The 19,194-nt window shown below is 34.5% G+C and overlaps 4 protein-coding genes and 1 pseudogene across 4 annotated transcripts; 4 read left to right on the forward strand and 1 right to left on the reverse strand.

Moving 5' to 3' along the window:
- The first annotated feature begins 319 nt into the window (after positions 1-319).
- LOC109113616 lies at positions 320-1,903 on the forward strand (annotated as a pseudogene).
- Positions 1,904-2,588: 685 nt separating this feature from the next.
- LOC109113615 (gap junction Cx32.2 protein-like) lies at positions 2,589-4,825 on the forward strand. Its single transcript, XM_042747000.1, has 2 exons — positions 2,589-2,733; positions 3,481-4,825. Exon 2 carries the CDS (start codon positions 3,503-3,505, stop codon positions 4,367-4,369), a length of 867 nt encoding a protein of 288 aa, XP_042602934.1. The 5' UTR covers positions 2,589-2,733; positions 3,481-3,502; the 3' UTR covers positions 4,370-4,825.
- An 819-nt stretch (positions 4,826-5,644) lies between these two features.
- Positions 5,645-8,730, forward strand: LOC109113613 (gap junction Cx32.2 protein-like). Its single transcript, XM_019126432.2, has 2 exons — positions 5,645-5,781; positions 7,304-8,730. The coding sequence occupies exon 2, from the start codon at positions 7,338-7,340 to the stop codon at positions 8,073-8,075; it is 738 nt and encodes a 245-aa protein (XP_018981977.1). The 5' UTR covers positions 5,645-5,781; positions 7,304-7,337; the 3' UTR covers positions 8,076-8,730.
- Positions 8,731-9,883: 1,153 nt separating this feature from the next.
- Positions 9,884-13,265, reverse strand: LOC109113614 (gap junction Cx32.2 protein-like). Its single transcript, XM_042747091.1, has 2 exons — positions 13,060-13,265; positions 9,884-11,478 (listed from the first exon to the last, which is right to left on the reverse strand). Exon 2 carries the CDS (start codon positions 11,470-11,472, stop codon positions 10,735-10,737), a length of 738 nt encoding a protein of 245 aa, XP_042603025.1. The 5' UTR covers positions 11,473-11,478; positions 13,060-13,265; the 3' UTR covers positions 9,884-10,734.
- A 3,185-nt stretch (positions 13,266-16,450) lies between these two features.
- LOC109113610 (gap junction Cx32.2 protein-like) lies at positions 16,451-18,790 on the forward strand. Its single transcript, XM_019126427.2, has 3 exons — positions 16,451-16,698; positions 17,203-17,260; positions 17,633-18,790. The coding sequence occupies exon 3, from the start codon at positions 17,662-17,664 to the stop codon at positions 18,496-18,498; it is 837 nt and encodes a 278-aa protein (XP_018981972.1). The 5' UTR covers positions 16,451-16,698; positions 17,203-17,260; positions 17,633-17,661; the 3' UTR covers positions 18,499-18,790.
- The last annotated feature ends 404 nt before the right edge of the window (positions 18,791-19,194 follow it).

Here is a 19,194-nt window from a genome sequence, read left to right on the forward strand (position 1 = left end):
TTTTCACAGCTAAACATACCCAACTCGCAACCAGTGGCCTGAGCTTGCATGGGGCAGAAAAGACTAGGCGAGCAATGGAGTATGATTAGGAAACCTTTTTGAAAACAAATATTTTCTATATTCAGATTGGAGTAGTGCAGAAATGTAAAGACGCATAGTACAATATATAAAACAAGAGCTATTATATAATGCATGTCATATAAACTTGCATACGAAACCTATTCGAACATACTCTAACATAATCTTCCAATTCCAAATGTCAAGGCTGAAACAAGGTAGGAGTAGACACACTGATAATGTCATAATCTTTATTTTGTTTCAAAAGCTGCCTCTTCATGAAAGGGAGGGTTTGAGAAAACCTGTTACACACATCTCCCCAGAGCCTTCACTAAGCAGGTGAAACTTCATCTCCATCTTCTTAAACTTGGTAAGCGAAAAGAGTATTATTTATTTATCACTGATGCCTACTTAATGATATTCTCTCTTTATTTGTTTCCACTACTGTTCAGAAGTTTGGGTCAGGTTTTCTGAATGAAAAGTCATTTATAATGTCACAAATAAATTTCTATTTTAAATCAATTCTGAATCCTGAAAAAAAAAAATTAAACATGGATAATAGTCAGTTTCTTGAGCAGAAAATCAGCATGATTTCTGAAGGATCATGTGAGATGTAAGACTGGAGTAATAATGCTGAAAATTCATCTTTGCCATCACAGAAATAAAATAAATTATTAAATATATAAAAATAAATTATAAAATATATAAATCTAGAAAAACAGTAATTTCAGATTCTTACAATATTCATAGTATTACTGTTTTAATGCATTCTTGACCAGATAAATTCAGCCTTGGTTACTATAAGACTTATTTCACTAACATGAAAGAGTTTAAACCCCAAACCTTTGAATGGCAAAAATGATTAAAACAAAAAGAAGAAAAAGATGCATATGAAAAAAGAAAATGCATACCTTTCACCTCCCCCCAAAAAAAGGGGGGGGGGGTTCTCAATTCATAAATAGTGCTTGCATAAAATATGTGAAAACTAATTATGAGCATAGCTGCATATAAATTGCATTCGAACTGCTATGTCCAATTAACGATATTGTCATTTCTATCAGGAATTTAATTACCATTTAAGATGGGTGATTGGGACTTTCTCATAAGACTGCTGGATAGAGTACAGGCGCACTCAACGATGGTGGGAAAAATCTGGCTCACTGTCCTGTTTGTGTTTAGGCTTCTAGTCCTCTGCGCTTGTGCCATGATAGTGTGGGTGGACGAGCAGTCAGACTTCATCTGCAACACAGACCAGGCATTCCCCATCTCACACATCCACTTCTGGGTACTGCAGATCATCTCGGTGTCCACACCTACTCTAGCCTACCTGGGCCATGTCATCCATGTCGAAAAGAAAGTAAGAGAGATGATGAAGAAAGAGCTTCGGAATGAGCTGTTTCTCATAAAAGGCTACAAATTTCCCAAGTACAGCAGGGACAATGGGAAGGTCAACCTTCAGGGGCGTCTCTTGAGAAGCTACATTCTGAGTTTGCATTGCAAGATACTTTTAGAGATTCATCTTAGGCCAGTACTACCTTTATGGCTTCACTCTTCATCCCCAATACGTCTGTGTCCGATTTCCATGTCCTCACAAGGTTGACTGTTTCTTGTCGAGGCCTACTGAGAAAACCATCGTCATTTGGTTCAAGCTGGTGGTGAGCTGGAGCTTCAGAGGAGAAAACTTGGCAATGAGGCAACCAAGAGCATGGCTTCAGAGAACCACAGTGCTGACATGCAAGAGGTCCATATCTGATCAACAGGTCTCTGTACACAAAGGCTTTCACACGGTCAACTTAAGCAAACAGCCACTGATCCAAGTGACTCGTGCATGGTCGAGACCCCCAACTTCAAGCACGCTATGACTCTCTCTCTTTAACAAATCAATAATGTTTTGCTAAAAATTCTTATCTGTTTTTTTATTTCTTATTTTTTCTCATTTAAATCTGAAATTGTACTGTGTAGAAAGGTTCAATAAAAGTAAAGCTTCAAACTGTGTCATTGTTTATTTTTTTTTCTGCTCAGTTTCTGTATTTAGGGGGAAAAAAAGTTTTTTTTAAGGCTTAAAAAATAAAGATTTATTCCTGAATATTTAGTAGGCATTACTCCAGTCTTCAGTGTCACATGATCCTTCAGAAATCATTTTATTATGCTGCTTTGGTGCTCAAAAAACATTTCTGATTACTATCAATATTAAAAATAGTTGTGCTGCTTAATATTTTTGTGGAAATCATGATTTCTTTCAGGATTCTTTGATAAATAGGAAGTTCAAACGTTCAGCATTTATTTGAAATATAACTGTTTTGTAACATTATATAATGTCTTTAATGTAACTTTTGATCAATTCAATGCATCCTTGCTGAATAAAAGTACTTATTAAAGTAATATATACATAACGAATAGATACTTTTTTAATTAGAATACAGTATAATATTAGTTGTGTGGGTTAGAGACTTAAGTATTACATTTTATCATTCAAAAGCCTTTCAATCATTAATGTGGCACTCCTGCGTACTTGCATTCAAGATCTTGTTCTTTTACCGTTGGACAACGTGACAGCAGGCCACTTTCAGCTATTACGCAATCTTAGCAAAGCCCAAAAATCAAGGTTCAACTATTGTCAGCTATCACTTGGTATGCGGCTTAGATTCTAATAGGAAGAGGTACAACTCACTAAAGGTAAGTGTGAAATCAATATTACATTGTTTGTACATTTTTGTTCAAGTATAGATTGTTAAAGGTAGCATATAAAAAAAGCTGTTTGCCTTGTGGAGTGAAAAGACAATATTTAAGAATGAATTAAATACAGATCATTCGAATCCAACTAATCAGGCTAAGCGCTTAATTACTAATATCTAATTAGTTATCTTAGTAATTGTTCTTTACCTTAAAAACATTGCATTTTTTAATACAGTAAATGTTTTAAAGACAGAGTAAAGTTTTAGAGGATGATTTGAGCATGTATTTAATGTAAATCAGTTTTTAAGTATTTTAGATTTACCAGTAGCCACAGATGTTTAGTCAATGAATAAGATTCAGAAATAGTTATTAATAAGTTATTTCCCTGTGATCCAGTAAAAACCTCTGTAAATTAAATTTGTTGTACATTTAGTTGCCTGCACCATATTACAATCATTAATGCAACTTATATAGTTTCATAAAATATATACTTTATTTGAAGTTTTTTTATTATTATTATTAATTTATTCAATTTATTAATAAAACCTCTTTTACCTGTATAAAAATTTTTCTTTATGGGCACAGTAACTGAACTTGTTTGAAGGCATTATTACTTATTAAGTATATTAATCTATTAAGAGCATACCATTAATGTAGACCATCATTTAAAGGCTTATTTATTAAGTTACGCCTAAAGTGGACTTTGTATTTCATCTTCCTTTTCTTTCTTATGTCTTTTTTTTACAGGAAAGTCTGAGCATCAGCAAACATGGGAGACTGGGGATTTCTCTCGGCATTATTAGACAAAGTACAGTCTCACTCCACCGTCATCGGCAAGATATGGATGAGCGTCCTTTTCATCTTCAGGATCTTGGTGCTGGGAGCAGCGGCGGAGAGCGTTTGGGGTGATGAGCAATCTAATTTGGTTTGCAACACGATGCAACCCGGTTGCGAGAACGTGTGCTACGACTGGCAGTTCCCCATCTCTCATATCCGCTTCTGGGTCTTGCAGATCATATTTGTATCCACTCCTACTTTGCTGTACCTGGGCCATGCAGTGCAAGTCATTCACCAAGAGAAAAAACTCAGGGAGAAGATACAAAGACTCGGCGAGGGCCACAAGTTGAAGGCCCCCAAATACACAGATGAAAGTGGTCACATCAAAATTAAAGGAAACCTGCTCGGCAGCTATCTAACCCAGTTGTTTTTTAAAATCATTTTGGAGATTGCGTTCATTGTCGGACAGTATTATTTATACGGCTTTGTAATGATTGCCAAGTTTTCATGTTCCCAATCCCCTTGCCCTTACACTGTAGAATGTTTCATGTCTCGTCCAACAGAGAAGACCATCTTCATCATCTTTATGCTAGTGGTAGCCTGTGTGTCTCTGCTACTGAATGTCATAGAGGTGTTTTACCTGCTGTGCACCAGGGTCGGATGCCGGAGCAGCAAGACACGGACACATAATATCACTTCAGCTAAAAACCCCGCAAGTTTGCCATCATCCTGGATGTCTTCTGAAGTTGCGCTGAAGCAAAACAAAATGAACCAACAGTACGAGAGCGGGCAGAGTCTTGGAGGAAGCCTGGATGGGGCGAAAGAAGAAAAACAATTGATGGAAGACCATTCGATTTAGACTTTATCTCTGAAATTTCTCCAATCTGCCAAGTTTTTAGAGAAACATATCTTCAATTTGATTTCCATACCCCTTAGCTTATGATCCATTATTTACACACTTGAAAAAGAAAGTATTGGTTTGATACACCTCAAACGGAGTGTGTTATTTAATTATTTTATGATAATTTTGTGCACAATGCATGTTTGACTTTTAATTGGATAGTTTTGATATAAATACTTACTGTTATATGATTGTATATATATATATTGTGTGTAAATATATGTATTAAGAGTCAGTAAGTGACTTGAGCACTGTCTGTTTGTGTGATGTTGTCATTTTATTTGGCCATATTTTTTCGTTACAAAGAAACTAATTTGTGTAAATGTGTATTCTGAATGTAAACTGGTGTCAGTGATGTTTAGAGAGCATAATGACAATGTCCTTCTTTGAAATAAAATTTTTAAATCAACAGAAGTTTCCTTTTTTTCTGCAAAATATCTTCTCCTGTTTAAAAATCTTTGCCTTGTGGTGGAAAATAACAATATTTAGGAAATAACAATTTCATAATTAGACTAATAATTGGAATAATTAAAGATTGCTAACATCTAATAACTGTCTTAGTAATTGCTCTTTGCCTTAAAGACATAATGTTTTAAGATTTCTGTACAAATTCAAGCAATGAATGCAGTGCTGGTGCATTTATTTAAGAATCATGTATAAAATCATATATAAATGCACATAAAAGGCATTTTTTTTTTTTTAGTTCTTCTCTTTGTATTGCACTGCAAGTTGCATTATCTTTATGTTGATATATGTTTTTCTCGCATATCTCAAATATGACCACGCTGCTGATTTTTATCACTGTTCTTCAGCATAGAATAACTACAGGTTAGAAGATTAATACCCTAAAGCACTAAAACTCAAGGATTCTTTATGTTATATAAGCTCCTCTTGTGAATGCCAAGAGAATATTTGTTCTCTTTTCTCATGATGAAACATTCAATACAGAGCAGTTTTTACTTCACAGTTTTCATTGTGTTCAGAAATTTCAGTAATGTCATGGATCACAATGATGACAAATCAAGCTCTTGTGAATGAATTGCACTTGTATATTTATCTATTTATACGCATGAGTACATGATAATACAAAGGTACAAGGATCTTGTCTCACATGTATGTATTTCTCTTAGATTCTCTAACAAGATTAATAATTAACTTTGGGCTCAATTTCATCCTGTTATCCTAAATATGGCCATGGAACTTTAATCAGACGTTAGGAGGAAGGTGGCAGCCAAAAAAAAAAAAAAAAAAAAAAAAAAGACATTGTGAAATCCAGTGCACTGAAGTTCAATCTTTACACCTGACACAACCCATTTAATCATTGAGCAACACAGTCAATCAGCTCCGCACTGAAGCGCAAGTTGTCACAGGTAAAAATATGCAATTTACATATTTAAAATTCTTCTGTGTTTCTTTTATATGTGATCTTGTGTATTTTAAATAGGTACCAAAACTGATTATAGTCTAATCATGTTAAACTGTACTGATATACAGACGGATTTTGGTGATTGCTGAATGTAAACCATTTACTCTTTCAAACTGAATGCTATTGAAAAAGTCAGTCATTCACATTGTTAAAACATTGTGTATCTTGAGAGCTGATGTTGAAACATCTGCTTGCTAATTAGTTCTATATTCTTTTCTTTTTTGTCATTAAAACACAAATTTAATTACTTTAATGCCTAGAACTGTTTATTGTCAAAGACCCCTTGAGGATAAATATATACAACAATCAATGCTGTGTTTTGGTTTTGTCAACTGAAGTGCAAATTTCTTTCTAAGTAAATGTTTTGATGTTCAATTCAAATTCATATTTTATTTGCTTAATGTGATTTAAGATTGTAACACCGTACCTTGAACGCTCTTATCATCTGAACATTAGATAGCTGTCACAGCCCACAAATGTACTCGGGGGATTTTTTTTTTTTTTTGGGTTTACATAATTATCTAATTATTCTCTGATAATCTTGCCCTTATACCGAAACTCTGTGGGCCGTTTGCAGATTCAAAAATATTTATGACTTTATTGAGTTAGTGACGTAACTGATTGCAATCAGCAAGCATTGGTCATTGAATAATCACTAAAATTTCACCTATAGAAAATAGAAAACCATGCACTGTTAAGAAAACATTTCAATTTTGTTGAACTAGCCTATTCCTTGATGGGTATCCTGATAGGAATACTTGAACCACATACATAAAAAATAACAAAATGCAATGTGACTATAAAAACACATTATGTGTAGTACATTTTTTAAGTTTGAAATGGTGGTGTCAAGCATTTTTGGTGTTTTTCCCCCCTCCTTTTTGGAGTTGTGTAATGCATAAAAATTCTACTCGAAAATTTATAAAAACTAATAATAAAAATTAAAACAATCTACTGAAAACTAATACATTGCTAAAATTTGACATTTTTTCTTAGTATTTTTGTCTTGTTTTTCATTACAAATATCTAAAAATTGTTAAATTAAGATATATTTACTTTACTTGTCTAAAAATGAAAAATAAAATAATAATAAAAAAATGTTTACGCTTGAAACAAGAAAAAAATATATATAAATGGGTTAAGAAAATCTTTATTTTCGCTTAACCTATTGACAATCTTTTTTTCTTCTTCTTTTAAGCATAAACTGACTTAATTTTAATTTCTTGAATATAAGACTTAATATCTTAAGCCATTTTGCTTTTCTTGTTTAAATTTAAGAAAGTTTAGACAGTTGTACTGAAAAACAAGACGAACATACTGAATAAGAAATTATTTTTTTTGCACTGCATATGGGGTTTGATGGTGAATAAATAATAAATCCAGTTTTAGGTCAAATTGATTTTTTTTTATTTTTTTTTCAAAAAGATCAAAACCCAGCCACTCAAAATGCTGTCTTTCTCCCCTAGTTTTCCAGGCAGAGAAGATACTAAAGGCACAAGCATGGGAGAGTGGGGCTTTCTCTCCAAGCTGCTGGACAAAGTGCAGTCTCACTCCACGGTCATTGGGAAGGTGTGGCTCACTGTCCTCTTTGTCTTCAGGATCATGGTTCTCGGAGCCGGGGCTGAAAAGGTGTGGAGCGACGAACAATCAAAAATGATCTGCAACACTAAGCAACCTGGTTGTACGAACGTGTGTTACGATCACACCTTTCCAATCTCCCACATTCGCTTCTGGGTACTTCAGATTATCTTTGTGTCGACGCCAACGCTTCTATACTTCGGCCACGTTCTGCATATCCTCCACAAAGAAAAGAAACTGAGACAGAAGATTGAAAGCCATGAGGAAAAGCAAGGCCTCAAACATCCCAAATACACTGACGATCATGGCAAAGTTATAATCAAGGGCCAGTTGTTAGGTAGTTACCTAACCAGCTTGTTTGCTAAGATCTTGCTTGAGGCTGCGTTTATCGCAGGCCAGTATTATATTTACGGTTTCATAATGATCCCCAAGATAGAATGCTCCCAATCTCCTTGCCCTCACACGGTTGAGTGTTACATGTCTCGTCCCACAGAGAAAACCATCTTTATCATCTTCATGCTGGTAGTGTCGTGTATCTCTCTGCTTCTGAACGTGATCGAGATGTTCTACCTGATATGCCGCAGGTCAAAGAGACATCGTGGCACAAAGAAGAGCACGTTCTCGCAAGGTTTAAACGGATCTAAGATGTACATTACATGAACTTTAAAGTTTACCTTAAGGCTGAAAATATCATGTTTGATGTTGTAAGCTTGTCCATAGCTAAATGAATGTAGGGTCTGGGTATTCAAATTCATTGGGATCATTTTTTTTTTTTGATGTGAAATGATTATATGTATTTTGAACAATGCTTGCACCAGAATGAATGTTGATGAACATCTGCGGGGCAATTCAGGTAATTTTATATGGACTTTATTTAACTTTAACCTTTATTAAAGTAATGTCTTGTCATATGACTTATCATTTATCTCTTCTTATATACATTTGTGATGCTCTGTTTGTTTTACAGTAGAATTAGTTCATTTTGTAACATTACACATTTTCATATTTTCCTCTCTCTGTTTGGTTAAAGCAAACCACATGTAACTTTATGAGAGCAGTGTTAGTATATGACATTATTTGTTTCATAAAGCATAGATCATGCTAATTTTAGCAATTACACATTGTGCTTTAATCATGAACTGTTTTCATTTGTTAAAACTAATGTATTAAAACCTTTGTAAATAACGTTACTTTGCTTTTTCTTGTTAGGGTATATTAAAGTATTGCTCAGCTAATGATGTGCGGATAGGCATGTAGGTCAGGAATTGTTAGTTTCCTTAATTTCAGCAAAAAATTAAAGGAGCATCCAAACATATCAATTGTCTCATTTACTCATACATTGATCCACACCTCCAGAAACGACGATATTAAGGTATCATACACGTACTTCACACATCTCATGTGCTGTTGAAATCTAATTTGTTCTATTTGAATATGCGCATATTTCTGACATGACATACAGCCAAGTATGGTGACCCATACTCAGAATTTGTGCTCTTATTTAACCCATCCAAAGTGCACACACACAGCAGTGAACATACACACACCGTGAACACACACCCGGAGCAGTGGGCAGCCATTTATGCTGCGGCGCCCGGGGAGCAGTTGGGGGATCGGTGCCTTGCTCAAGGAAACCTCAGTCGTGGTATTGCCGGCCCGAGACTCAAACCCACAACCCTAGGATTAGGAATCAAACTCTCTAACCATTAGGCCACGATTTTAAGGTTTTAACTCACAAATATGCAAATATGGCAGCACCCATATTAATGTTGATGACCAGTTTTTTTATTTTATTTATTTATTTATTTATTTTAGTTATTGTTGTATTATTCATTATATATATATATATATATATATATACATATTTTTTTTTTTTTTTTTTTTTTGAAGGACTATTCCTTGATGGGGATACTTGAATCAATAAAATGCACTGTAACTATGAAAACACATTATATCGAGTAGCTACACTTTTAAGTATTTATTTATTATTACATTTATCTAAAAATATTTTTAATTGAAAAAAAATATATATTGTTATAAAGTCTTTTTTTTCTTTGTTTTTTTAGGCACAACAGTTTTTCACGGCTATAAATGTTTTATTAATCTGTCTGTAGTGTTATGTTTTATGCGGGATATGGCTCTACTGGGCATGCACACATTAATACAGTGTAATTTTTGTCAAACTGTACAACAATAATTACGTTTAGGTTTAGGGTTGGGGTAGGTGTAGATGTTAATAAAACACAATCTTATAGGTAGAAAGATTTCCAGTCAGAGCTGTGTCCCTTCTAGCCACAACCTTGAAAATGCACTGGTGTCTGAGTTTCATGAGTTTTAAAATATTTGTAATCCTCATACGCCCTCCTGTGATGGAAAGATGGAAAGACTTTTCCTGTTTATTATAGGACAATTTACCCAACTTGCACTATTTGGAAATGTAAATTCTCTTGCACCTTATAAACAACACGTTTGGTTGATGTTTTATTTATATTTGCACACGACATGTTCACAGTAAATATGTTTACAATAATGGCTGAATTGCTGCCCTCTCATTAAAAAAAGTACAAAATCTGTCACTGGGTGGTAGGCCTACCTTATAAAAGGTATACTGAACCATTTAGGTACTAAAACGTACCATTTACACTCTTAAAAGTAAAGGTGCTACACAATGCCATAGAAGAACCTTTTTGTCTAAATGGTTCCATAAAGAACCTTTACCATCTGAAGAACCTTTGTGTTTCACAAAAGGTTTTTTGTTTGCGAAAGAAGGTTCTTCAGATTATAAAAAGGTAAGAAAGAGATGGTTCTTTAAAAAGCCTTTGACGGAATGGTTCTTTCTATGGCCTCGATGTTAAGAACCTTTTAAGCACCTTTATTTTTTAAGAGTGTAGATACTAATATGAACATTTAACACACTCTTTATGGATAAATATGGTAGAATATAGAATTTTATAGCATAATATGGTAAAAAAAAAAAGGTGTAGCCTACCTTCTGAAAAGGTACCACCCTGCAGTTACAGTGGGACTGAAGACATCCGGGGGTCTTTGAAAAGTAATAATCTCTCAGAATGTGTGGCAATTTGTATTTGTGTGGGTTTATATTAATTGCTACAACCCCTGGTATTATAGGTATAAACATATGCATAATTTTTATAGTAGATGTAAACATAAAATTGGATTAGAGAAAATCATTTGCATCATTTGTTTCCTTAAACTTAAATAAAATGATGGTTTATTAAACAAGTAAAAAGTGCTGACAATGCAAAGTTAGTAGATACAGTAAGCTTTAAGGGATATATGTCATTTCATACAGTTACATTCAACAAAATATCTCAGTGGGGGTTGATTTCTGCATCTCAGCCACTGCAGATGTCCTCCTCTTGTGTTCGCCTCTACGACCCATCAGATAGAATATCTCTCCTAGATTTAAAGCTAAAGACACACACGCCACAACAAGCATGAAGACAATGAAGACGGTCTTTTCAGTTGGGCGGGATGTAAAACAATGCAGACCGACTGCAGGGCAAGGATCTACCTTACATTCTAGCTGTGCAGGCATCCAAAGGCCGATTAAATAGTACTGGGCCACAATGAACCCTGCTTCAAACAAAATGGTGACAATGAGACTCAACATATAGCAACAAAGCAGGCTCCCTTTGTAATAAATCTTCCCTTTGTCATCAGTGTATTTGGGCAGTTTTACCCCACGTTTCTCTTCCTGGTTTTGTAAATGCTGCCTCAGTTTGTTTTCCTTGTGGATGACGTGCAGAACATAGCCAAGGTAGACCAGATTTGGCGTGGCCACAAAGATGATTTGGAGCACCCAGAATCGCATGTGGGAAATGGGGAAGACATGGTCGTAGCACGCGTTCAAGCAACCAGGAGTTTTGATGTTGCAGACCATACTGGACTGTTCATCTCCCCAGACTTTATCCAGTCCAGCTCCAAGAACCATTATTCTGAAGATCAGAAGAACCGTCAGCCACACTTTCCCAATACTGGTTGAGTTAGACTGCACTTTGTCTAAAAGCTTGGAGAGGAATCCCCAGTCGCCCATGCTGATCTGGAAATGAAAAGACTTTTAAAGAAAACTATAACATGGGAGAACAGGAGTTACATGAATATTAAGAATTAGTAAAATAGAAAATAGAAAAAAAAAAAAAAAAAAAAACTTAAATATATATTTATTTAAATATACACCATAAATATAGCCATATAAATATTGATTTTCTAATTTTTAATATTTCTATATTTAAAATTTTGAATTACTATATAAGTGACGTGACATGACATACAGCCAAGTATGGTGTCCCATACACAGAATTGGTGCTCTGCATTTAAACCATCCAAAGTGCACACACACAGCAGTGAACACACACACACCGTGAACACACACCCGGAGCAGTGGGCAGCCATTTATGCTGCGGCACCCGGGGAGCAGTTGGGGGTTCGGTGCCTTGCTCAAGGGCACCTCAGTCGTGGTAATGCCGGCCTGAGACTCGAACCCACAACCTTAGGGTTAGGAGTCAAACTCTCTAAACACTAGGCCACAACTTCCCCCAAATATATGTACTATATATGCACACACACACACACACACACACACACACACACACACACACACACACACACACACACACACACACACACACACACACACACACACACACACACACACACACACACACACACACTGCCATTTAAAATTTTGGGATAATAAGGTTTATAGTGCTTTTTAAATAAGTCTCTGATGATCTTCAAGACTACATTTATTTAATCAGAAATACAGAAAAAAAAAACACTAATATTGTGATTTAAAATAATGTTTTTTTTTTTAAATATACATTAAAATGTAATTTAATCCTGTGATGCAAAGCTAAATTTTCATCAGTCATTACTCTAGTTTTCAGTGTTACATGATCCTTCAGAAATCATTCTAATATGCTGATTATCATCAATGCTGGAAACAGTTGTCCTGCTTATTATTATTATTATTATTTTATTTGGGACCTGTGATACTTTTTTTCAGGATTTGATGAATAAAACATTAAAAAGCACAGCTTTTATTTAAAATATAAATCTTCTGTAACAATATATATATATATATACCTCCATTCAAAAGAGTAGAGACAGTAATTTTTTTCTTTCTTTTTTGAAAGAAATTAATATTTTAAGATACATTACATTGATACACACAAACACACACACACACACACACACACACACACACACACACACACACACACACATGTCACACACACACACACACACACACACACACACACACACACACACACACACACACACACACACACACAAAACATATTATCTTGATTTAATCTGCTGAAGATTTACTGTTGTTGTTGTTGTGTTGTTTTTTTGTTGTTGTTTTTTTTTTGATAATTTCATACGTTAAAATGTAAAATTGAGTTAAGAGTAAAAGCAAATGAGCTTTTACTCTTGTATGGGAAATGTATGGGTTTTACTAGTAATATACAATATGATACAAAAATGGCACAACATCAGGATAATTAAAATATCTGACATATATCAGTTAAAAGCAAATTGTTGTGTCATAAAAAAATAATTCCAATACACAATAAACAAAACAGTTTAAGTAATTCCATATTTAAAGTTAACCTACCTTTTATATGAGGACAGGTCCAGTGACACTTGTTCTTTATTTGTGTGCAGATGAAAAGATTATATCAGAGCTTTCAGTCTATCAAGATCTGACCTTCAATGAGTTTTGTAATTTTTATAAGTGTAGCTTTAATTTAGTGTCCACCCACAAAAAAAAAAATTCTGCATTTCACTTCAGGTCATTGAGCACGTACTCACACCCTGTCCAAAATCACGCAAACAGATTTACATCACACCACCCTTTACATTGTCCAGCTTTGACTCAAGATGTTGCAATATACGAAACCAAGAACTGTTAAAAGTCACCTCCCACATGATCATGAGAATATGTGATGAAACACTTTCCATAGAAAGTGCCTTCTGAAAACACATAAACTCAGTGTTACAGGGAGAGACAGTTTGCATTTTGCTAAGTTTATTTGTAAAAATATCTTATGTAATACAAAGCATTCAAGATGCACTCCAAGCCCATGATCATTACAATGTGTTATGCTGGTTTTGCTTTGTACAGTTATAGGGTCATACAATTGTACTGTTTCAAAAATACGCAGATATGACATTTCTGTAGTATTCATTTTAATATAAGTGTCTGTGATACAAAAGCATCTGTAAAATGCAACTGTAAACATGTAAGTAACATGCACATCTGAACTTTATCCAGTTATCATGTACAGTTACACCACAACTATTTCCTACCTTCTCCACAGAAACCATAATTATGGGAGAAAATGGGAAGACAAGATTTTTTTCTTGAAGTTCTATAAAGTGGTGTTGTACAGTGTAGATATGGTTGTTCCCACTGAATGAAAAAACACACAAACACCACATGAAAAGACAAATTTTGTGCTAACAATTTCCTCATCCTCACCACCCATTTATAGGTCACCCAGATCATCTTTAATATCATAACTGAACGACTGCTTGTCCTGCTCAAGTGGAGTCTTATGATGCAAACTACTAAAAGAAGACTGAAGAAGACAATCACATAATTTTCCACGGAGGTTATATGTTTCTCTATGGTCACTGTGAATGGGTTACAGGGATTTTAATTTCAAATGAGAGGTGTCTTTTGTTGTTGTCGTCCATTTTTGACTGCTAAAGTCTGTGCCTCTGAAAGAACCATGTGTTGGAGAAGCTACTTTGAACCTGTAACTTGTCAGTCCAGCTACTCATGATTTAGTGACAACTTCAAACTTAAATAAATATCCTACATTTACATTAAATAGGCTAAATGTAAAGGAAATATTAGAATAATGCTTAATTTATACATAAATTGAGATTATACATTTATATGTGGGGAATACAAATAGAATACAAATAGTTAGAAAAGTCAGAATGAAACAATTCAAGAGAATGAATCAGACTACATATATAAGAGCGTGGGCCTTTTCGGATGAACCGATAAATTAGACTCTACTCAATTAGGCCTACTTTCCAGCGAGAGAGAAAGAGGAACCAATTCATTGGAATGAATCAGACTTTCCAGTAGTGCATACAGAGAGTGTGTGATTACTTCAACCCGCTCGGCATTGATGCAGACTGCAGTGTGACATTAAAAACAGTAATGTTGCCTTGGTATCAAACAAAGTGTCTGCTTTCAAATTTTGTAATTTTTTTTTAAGAAATTCAAACAATAAATGGCATTTTGTGGCTATTTAATGTGTTGTGATAGATCACGCCTCAGTTCAAGCAGCACGTGAAGTGATCATCTCTTCCTCTATACTAGTTGTAACATGAAATAAACATGAATGAACATAAGAAGGTATCTAACTGTAGAAAGACGTCAATAAACACCATTTTTCAAGTTCACTGACATTAATCTCTCTGGTCTGGTTTGTTTGTCAGACAAAATTGGCAAATTAGGATGGATTTTTTTGATCATGAGTGTAAAAATATGTTATGTCCCTTCGTTGTCCCCTGGATCTCACGTCAGTGTTTTATAAGATTAGTCAGAGACTCAAGACAGGCTAAAAGTTCATTGTGAGGATGACTATCTGCACATCTACAATTACACAAAATTAAACAAGAAGTCCAATTCTTGATAAATAAAACTCCTTTTTACTGGGAGATTACACAAGGATTTACTTGAAACAGTTGTTACTTGAAAGAGGTTGTCAGGGTCAAGTGGTTTGTGCAGAAAATTATAAATATATGTTTTCCTTCATATTTCATGTATTAAATGTTGGGATTCATAAAGGCTTGTTTCAAATTAGGGAAAGTAATATGACTGGTGCTTTTTATTAAAAAAGCCTTTTAAATGTTAGGTTGATTTATTATTATTATTATTATTATTATTGTTATTATTATTTAATTAAAACTAATAGATTTAAAGGTTTCCTTATAAAATATGTCATTTAAAGCTATAATGATCAAACCGATGAACAACAGTTCACTTGTGTGTGTGTGTTTGTGTGAAATATATATTTCACAAATTATGACTCTTACTCAGTTGTAACTCCAGTTTCACCACAATTACCAATTTTGGCACAGATTTTCTCAAAAGTCAAATCACCTTATTTTTTTTTTAATTAATTTTTTTACAATGAAAAAAATCAGTGTACATATTTATAAAGTGACGTGACATACAGCCAAGTATGGTGACCCATACTCAGAATTTGTGCTCTGCATTTAACCCATCCAAATTGCACACACACAGCAGTGAAAACACACACACACACACACACACACACACACACACACACACACGGAGCAGTGGGCAGCCATTTATGCTGCGGCACCCGGGGAGCAGTTGGGGGTTTGGTGCCTTGCTCAAGGGCACCTCAGTAGTGGTATTGCCGGCCTGAGACTCAAACCCACAACCTTACGGTTAGGAGTCAAACTCTCTAGACATTAGGCCACGACTTCCCAAGGAGTCAATAGTGTCAATGAAGAGCTTAAGAAAATCAAGGTATAATTTCTTTTGCATAATTTTCAATCAAGCATGTCAATTTAAAAGTGTGAACATATTGTTCATTTGTATTAATTTAGCAGAAACCTTACTTCTTTTTTTCAGGACAGTCCCTCCGAGAAAAAAAAAAAAAAAAAAAAAAAAAAAAAAAACTTTGGTTAAGTGTCTTCTCAAGGCCACAGTGATTGTTTCTCATGGGGCTCAAACCCAGCAACCTTACCAGGCCTGATCTGTAACCATTACACCACAGCACCATCACATAGAGACGCTGCTTCCACTTAGCGACATAAAGCCGCTGAATTAGCTGAATTTCATAAGTGTGTGAAAGTGTGCTGCAACATGGCTCATGAAGTGACTAATTGCCTGCTTCGAACAAGAACAAAAATAGAGAAGTGAAATGTCTGGCTTTAACTGGTTTTCTTATCATACAGATGGGTGGAGCATTCAGTGACCCTTCACATTTAGGTAAATAACATTTCACGGAGAAAAGATTGATTGATTGAAACGGTCAAGTCTTGTCTGAGAGTCTGTGACCTCATTGAAACCGAGAGATATTTCACATTTTAACAATAGAAAAGTTTTGTTTTAGAGTTGACTTTAAATTTCAGGAAGCTGAATAAGGAAATATATTTATTTAAATACATGCTTATGAATAATGTTAAAATAAATTTTAGGATCATTAGTAGTAGTTGTAGCATTACGGGAAATTACCATTCGGATCTATTTGTTCAGGTAAGAATATTTTGTGATTTTTTTTTTAACTGCAGTCCCAATCTTATCTTTAAATTCTTTAAATATATTTTTATATAAATTTAGAAGAATATAGATATGCATTCTTTTATATCTTTAAAGCTTACATAAAACATTTTAGAAACATCACTCAAAAGTAACTTTTCTTCAGATTATTGAGTCTTATATATCAAATGTATTTAAATAATTGAGACAAAATTATTTTTTATTAAATTAAATATATTTAAAATATTTTACAGTTAAAACTATTTTAATATCTTAAATGGAATGAGTTTTTATTTATTTATTTTTTTCTGGAGTCTCCATCTTATCTTTATCAAATCTTACAGAAAACATTTTAGAAACGAATCACTAAAAAGTAACTTTCTTCAAAGATGTCAGGTTCATTCAGTCAGTCAATAAACCAAAACACCACAAAACTTTGATTTCAGAAGAATCCGGAGAGATTTTGTTCTAAACCGTGATTATGATTTTATATTTTTATAGGGTGGCAACAAATACTCTGAGATTACAAGACAGCATTTTTTCTCCATAAAATTTTTTGGTGAGTATGAAACTTGTATAGCAGATAAGATGCTGTGCAAGCTCTTTCAATAAACTAGAAATGTATTTGGGAAGTGAAAGCACAAGCAAAATGTTCCTTGTGCAGTAGTCCATTAAAAAAATCTCTGTAACTGCTTTTCTAGATTTGATCAGGCTTGTATTGTTGTTTTGCTCTGTAATGTTCATGGTGGCCTTAAGGTGACAATTTCCATATTCCTTTGTCTTTTTGACTATAACAAGAACCTGGTTCGCTCATAACGTGGCATTAAAAAAGTTGGGAAAAAAGACCTCCTCCAAATATTTTTGATCTCCATGGTTTCATATAGAAAGCAATTGTGGACACTTCAGTGTAAATCTCCTGTTTATCCTCCAGGGAAGCCCTGAGCAACTGAGCAACCAATCATGGGAGATTGGGGATTCCTCTCAGCTTTACTGGACAAAGTACAGTCCCACTCCACCGTCATCGGCAAGATATGGATGAGCGTCCTCTTCATCTTCAGGATCCTGGTGCTGGGAGCAGGAGCTGAGAATGTGTGGGGTGATGAGCGATCCAACTTAGTGTGCAACACCAACACGCCTGGTTGCGATAACGTGTGCTATGACTGGAAGTTCCCCATCTCTCATATTCGCTTCTGGGTTATGCAGATCATCTTCGTTTCCACTCCAACTTTGGTGTATCTGGGCCACGTGGTGCACATCATCCACAAAGAGAACAAACTGAGAGAGGAGCTGAAAATAAACCCGATGTCAAAGTCTCCAAAATATACAAACGAAAAAGGGAAGGTTGAAATCAAAGGAAGCATGCTGGGTAGTTACTTGACCCAGCTGTTTATTAAAATCATTTTTGAGGTGGCTTTCATCGTTGGACAGTATTATCTGTTTGGATTTATCATGGAGCGTAAGTTCCACTGTCAGCAGTTGCCATGTACGGTGGTGACAGAGTGTTTCGTGTCTAGACCCACAGAGAAAACCATCTTCATTATCTTCATGTTGGTGGTGGCATGTGTGTCTCTGGCCTTAAATGTTCTAGAAGTCTTCTATTTGCTTTGTAAGAGGATTAGTGGAAGAAATAAGAAATATAGGAATGTAATGTATGCTGGCGATTCCCGTTATCCTTCACCTTTTCCAATGGAACTTGATTCTGCTCATGGAATGAGACACAATGAGTTAAACATGGCCTTTCAGAACAGATGGGTTCAGAGCAAAGGCAGCCTTGATGAAGCCAAACCTGAGCCATAGGGCAATAAGTCATTTTGGTAACATGAAATGCACATAACTAATATATTCAACTTTATGTAATCAACACAGCCAATGGAGGAAAAAAAAAAAAAAAGTTGATTGTAACTTATTTTAAAAGAACACTAGATGGCGCTGTTAACTTCTTGATTTGTACTCACTAACCCCTAACTTCTGTCACTACAAGGCCAGTTTTTCCTTTTTAATGTTATTTTAGCAATGCAACCCGACATGTGTTTAACCAACTTTTTCTTTTTGTGCACTAAGAATAAACATAACTAAATAATTAAATAAATATGTATCCGTTGTTTTCTTATATAGAAGGGACATCAGGGACAAAGATATTAAATTATTAATAAAAAAAAAAAATCTGCAAATACACACGCACATGATTTTATAACATTTAACACTATAAGTTTATTTATAATATAATATTATATATTAAATATTTATAATATTTCAACACTAAAATGACTTTTAATATTTAGTGAATATGTTAAATTAAAACCGCGGTAAATAAGGATATTAATACAATTTTTAGATTTATATTCTATACCTCAAGATAACAAACGTTCATTTTAGGGACTATTCTATTCGGATAATCATAAAAACTTCATGACAGCTACTGCTTTACAGATAACGCACGTACAATCACGTTAGAAATGGCATTATATTATGTTATATTTATTAATATGCAAT

Source organism: Cyprinus carpio, chromosome B20, assembly GCF_018340385.1.
Source record: "Cyprinus carpio isolate SPL01 chromosome B20, ASM1834038v1, whole genome shotgun sequence".
Lineage (NCBI taxonomy): Eukaryota > Metazoa > Chordata > Actinopteri > Cypriniformes > Cyprinidae > Cyprinus > Cyprinus carpio.

Bases quoted from the DNA above. Each gene is read 5' to 3' on its own strand.
- LOC109113614 (XM_042747091.1), bottom strand. From the start codon at position 11,472: ATGGGCGACTGGGGATTCCTCTCCAAGCTTTTAGACAAAGTGCAGTCT.
- LOC109113610 (XM_019126427.2), top strand. From the start codon at position 17,662: ATGGGAGATTGGGGATTCCTCTCAGCTTTACTGGACAAAGTACAGTCC.
- LOC109113615 (XM_042747000.1), top strand. From the start codon at position 3,503: ATGGGAGACTGGGGATTTCTCTCGGCATTATTAGACAAAGTACAGTCT.
- LOC109113613 (XM_019126432.2), top strand. From the start codon at position 7,338: ATGGGAGAGTGGGGCTTTCTCTCCAAGCTGCTGGACAAAGTGCAGTCT.